Source organism: Nilaparvata lugens, chromosome 1 (genome assembly GCF_014356525.2).
Source record: "Nilaparvata lugens isolate BPH chromosome 1, ASM1435652v1, whole genome shotgun sequence".
Taxonomy (NCBI): domain Eukaryota; kingdom Metazoa; phylum Arthropoda; class Insecta; order Hemiptera; family Delphacidae; genus Nilaparvata; species Nilaparvata lugens.
The window spans coordinates 69,295,226-69,306,622 of record NC_052504.1 but is presented as its reverse complement, the minus strand read 5'-3'; the positions used below and the strand labels follow the sequence as shown (position 1 = coordinate 69,306,622).

Below are 11,397 nucleotides of genomic sequence, written 5' to 3'. Positions count from 1 at the left end.
GCAATATTTGGGCCATGTAATGAGGGGTAAAAAGTATGAGCTGTTGAGACTTATATTGCAAGGAAAGATTTTGGGAAAGAGGCGTGTGGGGAGAAGAAGGATATCCTGGCTGTGAAATTCAAGAGAATGGCTACAATTCAAGGGAACTATTCAAGACTGCAATCAATAGAGTGAGAATTTCTGTGATGATTTCTAACCTTCGATTGGAGAAGGAACCAGAAGAAGAGATACCAGCGAGTTTCAGTTTCCGTCAATGGTACCACAAACATCAACAAGAAAACATGTGAACTGTGCATGTGGAGTAGAGATGGGCAATGATGGGCAAGAGATGCTCATTCTTGTGATCAGATCAAAATCGCTCACTCTCCAAAATGAGTTGGTTCTCAAAAGTAGCTCTTTCGAGCCATTCAAAGAGCTAATATGGAGATCTCTCAAACAGAAAAATATGGCTCATCAGATTAGGTTTGGTCAATAGAATTTTTCGGCCGGTAGGTGGTGATTTCCGTGAGTCGAACCATGCTTGTCGTGTGCGTGAAGCGATAAGCTGGATCAAAAAATACTTAGTTTGTCGTTGTCCAAGTTTGACGAAATTGCCTAATTTGTCCTATTTTTTTGGCTGTGGTGGTTTCAACGGCTGACGGTTCTCTGCGACCCTCTTTATACCACGTTTCACAGAGAAGGAAGTAATATAATATTCCCTCATTATAAATATTTTAATCCATAAATATATCAATATCATGAATATTCAATAAGGACAAAAATGCCTTCCATTTTGTGCAAGTTCTCAATTCTGTGGGAATTATATCATTCACAAGATCTAGCCAGCAGTGAAATTTTGAATCATGGGTTGTGATTGGTCTGATCATGTGCACTTCGTTGAACTACAATTTTTGTTTTGAAGTTGGTGGCAAAACTTTAGTTTTCAGTTTACTTTTCTACTTTTCAGTTGTAACTTGGAAGTTAATGTCTGCGTTCAGTGAAAACGAATGTATTCTTTATTGAGTTACATTAGTTTGTGAAAAAATTCAAAATGTCAAGTATTTGAGTTATTATAAAGCATGTATTGCTTATTTAGTGGATTGAAGATCAATACTGATTGATATATTATAATTATTTTAAATATGTCTGACAAAAAAATCAAAGTGGCCATTAGGGTCAGACCTTTGATTGAGAGAGAGAAAAATGAAGGGTTGCAATTGCGTTGGACTACTGAGGATAATAAAATTTATCAAATTGATCCAGCAAATGGAAAAAGTAAGGGGGATGCGTATACATTTGGTAAGTTAATAAGCTTTAATTACCGTACTCAACGTTTCAATTTATGAGGTAGTGGCAGCTCTAAATGTAACTTTAATTGTGAACCAAGTTGGAACACGATAACTGTTCTACTTTGTTTGCAGAGGCTCACAATTTTACATTGTAACTGATCAATTAAATGCAAAAATTTATGTAGCCTATCTTTTGGATGCTACTTTTAAATTTCCTCTGTGCATTTTACTTTTTGTTTGATTTGATAACTTATAATATGTGAACGTATAGCATAGGCCTGAATTATGTCTGTTTAAACTAAGTTAATTGGTACTGGTCATGGTAATGAAATATTTATTTTTTGAGATAACTTACCAAGTCTCCATCACTCATTGAGTTTTTAATTATTCATATATCCTACATGAACAATTATTATAGTTTTGTGTTTGATCAGTTCTGAACTAACAAGTGTTACGTACCTTACGGTAGGACTAATTCATTCTTAGGCTATTGAGCCAAGCCTCAATATATTTTATTTTTAACTAATGATAAACTACGATAATTAACTGACTATTTTGAACTATGTGATTGGTACAAGTAAATTAAATTTCTTCCAGAAGTATCAAATTGGACTAAAATAAGCTATTCAGTTTAGCATAAGGCTTATTCCAAAAGTCTTTGAATAGTCTAATACTTAATCGGAGCCCGTATTTTATATACCCATGCATGTGTATTGAAAATAGCTTGATTCTATTTCTCAGTAAATCCTCCCTATTATTGGAAAGTTGGTAGCCCCATCGTTTTAGGTGAGATCGATGATCATTCACATTGTTTTATAGAATGAAATTCTATAAGATACCCAAGACGGCAGTGGTAGCTAATTGACATGAGCATTGGCTTATATTGATACCAACCAGCTTCTACATTGTCAGATATTATCTTCAGTGTATTTTACCATGAGAATTCTCCATTGGTGTTTTTTTAGATCACATCTTTGGTTCTTCGGAGAGCAACGATAAGGTTTTTGACACTATCATCAAACCGATCATTGATGCCAGTATGCAGGGATTCAACGGAACTGTGTTTGCATACGGACAAACCTCTTCAGGTTAGCATTTTATCAAATTTAGACCCGTATGCACCATCTCGGTTTAAACCATAGAGAAAAGATAGAATACAAAGATATTCGATGGTATAAGGCATTATGTTCCAAATTTGACTGTTAACTCACGCCGATAGCTCACGTAGTTCTTTTTCGTGAAGCTATGTGAGCTGACTCTGGTAGTCAGCTCTTACACTCTCACCCGGCCAAAACAGCAATGATAGCCTAGAGAGTATTCGACAATAATAGGTTCAAGCTGACTAACAATCTGCCTGAAATTTGGGACATAAATAGTGACCTACACCATGGTATATCTTCTTATGTTTTAATTTATCTATGGCATCAACTGAAAACCGGAATGAACATTATATTCAATGCAACCATGCCTACTTGTAATCGTAGAATAGTGTTTAACGTCACGTAATGTATGCGCGGTAACAAAGTACCTAAATTATTTTAGTATCCACAATCAATCGAAGTTTAAAACTCCTATTGATCAAACAATCTATTTTGCTTAAAACAGAAGATTGAATGTGGAATGACACTAGAAACACCTAAAACATCAAAGTCTTATTGATAAATCTATTTCAGCGTAAAACAGAAAATAGAAAACATAAAAAATGTCCTCCACCAACTTTTTGTCCTGCTGTCTCCCGACCATTAGTGTTAACGATAGCTTGAATTGTAGACAAGATTAGAGGAATACAAAATAACTTACTTGAAATTCAATACCACACCATCAAATTTTAAAGCTAATTTGATCTATCACTTCTTTGAAAGTATGAATGAAACAATTTAGCAGACTTTCGTCAGTGGATTGAAAAAGTAGATCATTTTGAATACCTAGGGATTACCTAATTCCCTAGATATTTTAAATACCTAGAATACGTAATTTAGTATATTCAGTCCATGAACGGCAGTAGCCAGACAGACTTCGTCAAAGTTTAAAACAATTAAAAACACAAATAAGTTGAGATGGCTGCAGATAGTTCGTTTCATGTGGCTCTGTAGATGGACTGCCACCCCAAACTATGAAACAGTCTCAAACGGTTCCACAAGTGCACTGGTTCCTTCTTCTCTCAATAAGTAGCCTACAGATGGTAGTTAATGAATTTATCACGTAACAGCCTACAAAAAAAGTGGTTATCTGAATGACAAAGATAATTGTGATTCTTGATGAAGAAAGATATAAAAAATAATATCGTGATTATATAAATTCTCTAATTAAATATTAGATTATTCGCATAATGTAGGCGTTATAATATAAATTCATTTCAACGTTACACAATATATTCGATGTACCTATTACTCAACAGGTAAAACATATACGATGTCAGGGGATCAAAAATGCCTTGGAATCATCCAAATGGCAATCAACTACATCTTCTATTCAATTGAAAATACTCCACGCCGAGAGTTTCTCTTGAGGTAAATATATTTCAAATTTCAATATCAAACAGTCATTTACAAATTATTCTTTTTCCTTCATAATTATCACGACATTCCAAAAAGATATATTATTCTTCAGTTTGAAATAATTATTTGTATAACAAGGAAGAAATGGAAGCCAAGGCCGACATATTTTACCTGAGGGAAAATGTCACTCTTGTCTTCTTATGTACACAAAATTCTTCCTTCACTTACTTTAATTTTATAAAAAATGTAGTTTTCAACTTCTATTCATAGTAATCCTCACAAAGCTTATTCAAGCTTCAAACATAACCTTAAACCACAGATAATTCTAGATCTATATAATCTATTATCTGAGCTACTACCTTCCTACCAATCACCAACACAGGCGCTTGGGGATATAGAACAATAGAATTACCGTGCTATCTAAATGTAGTTAGTCCCTAGGGCTTAATGTGATCCCTTCACTTCCTAGGGGAAACAGTAGTGTTTTAGTAGTCTGTTCCAGAGAGTAGGCTACAGTAGATGAAGGAAAATTAAAATGTTAATCTCATTAATTTCAGTTGTGTTCTCCTTTTGTGCTGGAATGACGTAGAATCTAGTCATGCCTCGTTTGTCAGAATTCTGACAAATGCTCATTCCGTTTTTTGTTAGAATTATTATATTCTGCTGTATATCAGAGTTTAAAAATAGTGTACGGCTCAGTTGCACAAAAGCCTGTTCAGTTTTAAAGAAATGATTAAATACCACGAGATTCAATCACAGAATTTTTTTTGAAAAGAAGACTTCTCTGATTGGTTCTCGTAGCATTTAATCATGATTGAAAGTTAACAGACTATTGTACAACCGGGTGTCAGTTTCCATACTTGTAGAAATATGTAAACTTTTGCTGTAACATTTTAAAATATTGAAAAGAAAGATGAAATACATCAATAAAAAATATTAATAAGGAAAATGTGTATTTTTATAATACACCTCATGAAACTGAATTGCTTTAAAATGACAGTAGTATCCATATATCACCATGACATATTAATTTCATTCCCTTTCAACTCAATCATGTTATTCCTAACTGTTCTTCCCAATATTTTTTTCAGAGTGTCATACATGGAAATTTACAATGAAAAAGTGAATGATCTTCTAGACATAACAAAGAAAAATTTGAAAATTCAGGAGGACTGCAATGGCCATGTCGTTGTCAGTGATGTTGAAGAACGTGTTTGCAAAAACTCGACAGAGGTAAACCTAATAAATATTATATACTAAAGTAAAAGAAAGAGCTTTGCTTTTTTACCTAATTGCAGGCTAAATGCTCTCATATAAATGCCACTTGCATTGAGGTGATTTATTAACATCAAGTGATGATTTTCGAAGATAGTGTATATTTCACTGATTTGCTGAAAAGAATGATAATGGATGTAGGCCTAGTTTTATCAAGTCTTCTCTCCTCTGTTCTCATTACAATATTATTAGTATTGCTTTTAAGCAATAAAAATTAGGATTACCCAATCAAACTTGATCATTTGATAAAGAATATTGAGTGCTCAATCAAAAGTTAAGGCTACATGAACTAGTAATTTTCAATACAAAACAAAATTGTCTTCTGGAAAGTGACCTACTAAATGATTTCCAATGTAATGGATTCATAATAGTTCTACCAGGAAATTTTCTATGATTTCTAGCAACTTGTCGTTAAAAATTCCATTCACATTCTGTCGTGCAACGGTCTTCATATTTATTGGTGAATCTGATCTAAATTAAGCTCAAAATGGACATTTATGCACCTTGTCAATTTCAAATATGTCAAGTTTATCTTTTTTTTATTTATTTCGTAATGAACAAAATCCAGCTCAAGAAAATAAGCATAAATATTGCATTGACTCCAAAACTTTTCAAGGTGTGAAGTGTAGATTATTTTTATTAAGACTTGTTAATTTCATACTTCTAGTAGATTTTTGTCCCTCGTTTAGCCTCTTGTTCCTATTTTAATGGTGTGGTCAACATTTTACAATTTTTAAACTATTATAGGTTCTAGAAGAGAAAATGAAGGGAGATAAGAACCGTCGTATAGGAGAGACTAATATGAACGAGCGCTCTTCCAGATCTCATACAATATTCAGAATTGTAAGTAACTACTGTCACAAATAAGTAAGTAAATAATTTGAATAGGTGCATCCACTATAGTCACAAATAATGATTTCACCATCATAACAATTTTTATATTTTGACCTATTTATAGTACGATTTCTTACTTTCCTTGCCCTATTACCATAGGTAAGGAAAGTATTGCTTTCCGAAAAAAATTAAGGTACCCCAATTTCTAAATTTCTATACGTTTCAAGGTCCCCTGAGTCCAAAAAAGTAGTTTTTGGGTATTGGCATGTATGTGTGTGTGTGTATGAGTGTATGTGCGTCTCTGTACACAATATCTCATCTCCCAATTAACGGAATGACTTGAAATTTGGAACTTTAGGTCCTTCCCCTATAAGGATCCGACACGAACAATTTCGATTAAATGCAATTAAAGATGGCGGCTAAAATGGCGAAAATGATGTCAAAAACAGTGTTTTCGCGATTTTCTCAAAAACGGCTTCAACGATTTTGATCAAATTTATACCTAAATTAGTCATAGATTAGCTCTATCAACTGCCACAAGTCCCATATCTGTAAAATTTCCAGGAGCTCCGCCTCATGTATGCAATGTTTGATTTTAGATTCCTAATTATCTGACTTCAGATACAATTTAAACAAAAAAATTCAAGTGAAGAAGATTGAGGATGAAAATCTCTACAAGTAATGTTCAGTAACATTTTCACCTAAAATTGAAAATAAGCTCGAAATTCGAGAAAATGTGATTATTTAATTGCAAACTGTTGGCAACTGTTGATTCTATTAAATCATTCACTATGAAGAGATAGCAGACCTCGTGTGTCTCCAGCGTTATTGTGCTGTCCCAAGCTGGCTCAGATCTTTGAATAGTAGACTTGAGATGCGCGTGAACACTTGCGTCAGGTGATTAATTTTCATAACGGCTAGGAAAGTTGTGTGAGTGCGCCACACCAGTTTTTTTTTGAATGATATATTTATTAATAACCAAATTAATTAATCCCCAGTTTTATTCTGATTGGTCCCTAGATTAACTCAGGGATTTCTTGAAATAGTTGGGCTATGATTAATTCATCCAAATACCTCACAGACGCCTCCACCAGTGATTTTTAGTATGTGGAAAAATCACAAACCTTTGGTAATGAACAATTTTGAGTTAAACAAGGGGTGTGAATTTTCAGTAAGAAGCAATGACAAAAATGAGAAGATTAAAAAGTAAAAAATGTTATTCGATTTTATTGAATCAAATATTTGGATTGTTATTATTATAATTAACAAATTGAAATAGTACAAAGTCAGTTGAAGAAAATTATTAGATTATGACAGTTGAACAAAACATATTTTATTCTTGAAATTTATACCTTTTCATTCAGAACTTTTGGTTAAAATTCAACTTTTTCAAATAAAATTAAATTTTACTTAATGTCAAAATTTGACAGAATTCATTTGGTAAGTTATATCACAGAGAAACAATACCCTTGGTATAGGGCGTTTATGTCGTAACTTTTACTGTTATCTCAAGCCGATTACTGGCGATTATTTTCGATTTTTACTGTTTTGACCGGGTAAGAGTGTATGAACGGAACAATATGAGAGACTACCAGCGTCATAAAGCTTCACAGGAAAGAACTACGTGGACTATCAGCTTGAGATAACAGTAAAAGTTGCGACATAAACTCCCTATATACCATGGGATATCTACTAATGCTATTGTTTCTCCATGGTTTCCCCATTCTTTCAATATGTATTCCTTTCGATATGTTTTAAAGTACAGTATAATAAATAATCCGGCCAGGATAGCCGAGACGACTGAGGCGTTGCACCCTCCATTCTGCTAGGTTTACGTGGTCGCGGGTTCGAATTCCGCAGAATCCTATCAAATAGGCAAAGACGTTTGAACATCACACCAAATCACGCTCGCATTTCCCACGCACAAGCCAGACAACTCATGTTGTGGGCAACATCCCCAATAAAAAATGAATAATCGTCTAGAATCTGGATCAATTGATTTGATGTGTAATTTATGATGGGTTAGATATTGGAGAGTCGAAGCACGGACGACGAGGACGGCGCAGTGAAGGTGTCGCACCTGAACCTGGTGGATCTGGCCGGGTCGGAGCGGTCTGGCCAGAGTGGCGCCACGGGCGACCGCTTTAAGGAGGGCTGCCACATCAACATGTCCCTCACGACCCTCGGCATCGTCATCAATCAGCTCAGCGAAATACAGGAAGGGTAAGCCAACAAATACAACTAATTCCCTTCTAGAGTCTTCCCGACAACATCTTGTTCGGTTTTTAAATTCACAACCCACTTCAAGCCGTACTATCCAAACATACAAACAAAAATTATCTTTGGAGAAAGGACACAATTCCTTCTCAGTTTTTTTTTTTAAAGAAAACTTGTGTTATTTTTAAAAGTCATAACTCTGACTTTTTAGTCAGAGTCAAAGTCATAACTCGAGGTGAAGTCTCGTTTCCATTACCACAGATTCAGCGCTGCTAGAGATCGAATGACGGGAAATTGTGATAATGGAAACTGTATACAACATTACTACTTGGCTGTTTCTCCGCAACATTCGCGTCAGAGCAATGTGTCGCAAAACAAGTGTTGTTGCGGTTTAATATTTCGCAATTGATTACTCATCTCATTCATTTCACATTTCAATGAAGATAGAAAGATTCTGATTTCGGATTTGGATTCAGCACACCCAAATATCATTAGTGTTAATAAGATTTTTGAAAATACCAAAAAATAAGGGAGTTTTGGTTACTTTTATAAATGTAGTGCTGAAGGTCACTAGAGCTTTGAAATAATTATCGTCAACGATGTCATTGCACCCAATTTCTTGTAGTTTGCGCCGAAATGGAAACAACAGGCGAAAAGTTGTAAGAACCGCTCGCCGTGTTGCTTGCAGATTGCTTATGGCCAGAATGCAGAATAGTGGATCGAAATGGTGTACTTTGATGAGTGCATTGGAATCGTTAGTTAACGTGTTAAATCACTACCTCCGTAAACAGAAGTAGTGGTTAAATCCAATAAAGCCTATAAGTCCAATAAACTAACAATATGTTTATAGCTGACGAAATATCGAGATATTTCACAAATTAGGTTGAAAATGTGGAATTGAAAGAGGTAGACAAGACGTGATACTAGTCGTTAATTTCCATTATAATATATTTTATTATAATGTAATTGAAAAATGTTGGTATCTGAAATTAAGTTTTTGATTTAATTGATTCAAGCTCAGTTTTTCTTATTACGGGATTTTGGTGGGCTTTGGCTTTTTAAATACTATTGAATAATGTTCAAATAATGATTTAGAAAATAAATATTGGTTGTGCCGTAAAAACTCAACATTTGAATTCCACGCCATTGTTTTATGTTAAGTTGGTGGCACTTTTATTCAATGTTTTGTCACCAGTTCTATCTGCGGTTAGTCGACATGGAGCGTTACATGAAGGAGCAACGCATTGTGATTCTTAAAACACATTATACGTTAAGCCGAATCGAAAAACTTGTGGAATTTTGGTAATAGACTCATTGAAAAGTTCGAGGAAACAGGTACACTTTTCGATATTAAACCTCCAGGTCGCCCTCGTCTTGGCCGGTCTATCGAGAACATTGCTGCTGTGAAACAAAGTGTCACTGTGAGTCCAGGGAAACACACATTTTGTTGAAAAAAGGAAAGTATGTCTCCGAAGTCGTGGAGGACATTCGTGTTTGATATCGTGTTCAACAATTAACCGCAGGAAATGCTCTTTCCATTGTAATACAAAAAATCTAGAGATTAAAACATTTAAAGTAAATGATGATTCAATTAACAATTCAAATGTTGCGTTCTTTATGGGACTCTTAATATGAATTTACTGTCTACTTCTGTCAGACAGAAAATTTGAACCCACCAGAAAGGGTCAAAATCTCTATGCTTTACATAAACCTACATCACTCTTGTATCAGGAATTATAGAGTAGATACTGTACTGCTATTTTATACGTCTTTATATACTGATAATTTCTTTGTATCAATGTTGGAACGTTTTTATATGAAATTAAATAAGCCTTTTGTCTGACAGAAGTAGTGTCTACTTATGTCAGACAAAAATTTTGAACCTGCCAGAAAGGGTGAAAATCTGCTTTACATGAACCTTCATCACTTGTACATCAGGAACTAGAGTAGATACTGCTTATCGTTTACATAATATCATTATAATCAATGCAGGAACTCTTGTTGAATGTTGCAGCCAGAACCCATTCATCAACTTCCGTGACAGCAAACTGACGAGACTGCTACAGTCGTCTCTGGGAGGAAACGCAATGACAGTCATCGTTTGTGCGGTCACTCCGGCCGCCGAAGACCAGACTCAGAATACCATCAAGTCAGAATCAGTCATCACTCTCAACTTAAGTTTATCATTAGTATATATTTTTCTCTTTTCCCCCATCTTCTCTCTAACATCTTCCTCCATCCTCATTAATTTAATTTTTCTTGCTTTTCCAATTTATTTTTATTATTTGTCTTCAACTTTTATTTTACTTACTACCACTCTTTCATAAAAAGTGAGTGTGTCATTAATATATGATTATAATAATAGGGCATATTATTTTACTTATTTATGAATAAAGTCCTATTCACGGACAAGGGCTATGAGAAAGCTCTTTTGTGAATAGTATTTTTGTTTTCCTTCGGTTGTGATCCATGTTGCGGTACCTCATCATCATCCCAGGATTATAAAATTGAATTATGTATAAACTATTATAAGTTTCAAGAAAATTATTAATGTTTTCAAGATAAAATATTGATTTGTTATTTTTTTTATTGAACATGTTGAGAATAATTTCTTTTCAATTACCGGTATGTTAGTTATATCTGATAGCATGATTTGTTTTTTATGTGGTGTATTTTGTTCCAAACTGATGTAAACAATCAAACTTGATTTGATTTGATAATTCTTCTTTCTTCATTATATATTCTTTATCTTCTCAATTGGCTGTTTACAGATAGGATCGTTCCCTTTGGACCAGTAAAACAAAACTAAGAACAAAATGAACAACATTATTCTTATGTTTATCAGATGATTACTATTAAATGATATATCAATTAATCCTGATTTCTATTTTCATTTATTTCTACTGTAATATTATGTTGATTGAAACTAGTTTCCACTTAATTTTTCACGTCTCATGTAATTTTGATTTCCAGTTTTGCGTCAAGAGCGAAGAGAATCAACAACAAACCAATTCTGAATGAAGTTCTGTCCGAATCAGTGCTCATCAAACGCTACTTGAAGCAGATTGCAAAACTAAACCAGGAGCTTGAAGTATGTATTTACTTGTTAATTTCAATGTGATAATTTATAACTTTTTATTCAAATTATTCAAGTTATTCAATTTACCAAAAATAACTCAACTAAAGGTTATTTTTGGTAAATTGATACCCTCAGAAAATTTTTATTTTATTCAATCAACAATAACATGAAGAACTTGTCCTCAAAATTTCATGGATTTATCGCTTACCTAATTTGAAATGAACTT

The 11,397-nt window shown here is 33.9% G+C and overlaps 1 protein-coding gene across 1 annotated transcript; it reads left to right on the top strand.

Moving 5' to 3' along the window:
- The first annotated feature begins 913 nt into the window (after positions 1 to 913).
- LOC111054130 (centromere-associated protein E) lies at positions 914 to 11,217 on the top strand. Its single transcript, XM_039441404.1, has 8 exons — positions 914 to 1,278; positions 2,234 to 2,356; positions 3,667 to 3,778; positions 4,858 to 4,999; positions 5,789 to 5,884; positions 7,902 to 8,098; positions 10,107 to 10,241; positions 11,066 to 11,217. Exons 1-8 carry the CDS (start codon positions 1,122 to 1,124, stop codon positions 11,211 to 11,213), a joined length of 1,110 nt encoding a protein of 369 aa, XP_039297338.1. The 5' UTR covers positions 914 to 1,121; the 3' UTR covers positions 11,214 to 11,217.
- The last annotated feature ends 180 nt before the right edge of the window (positions 11,218 to 11,397 follow it).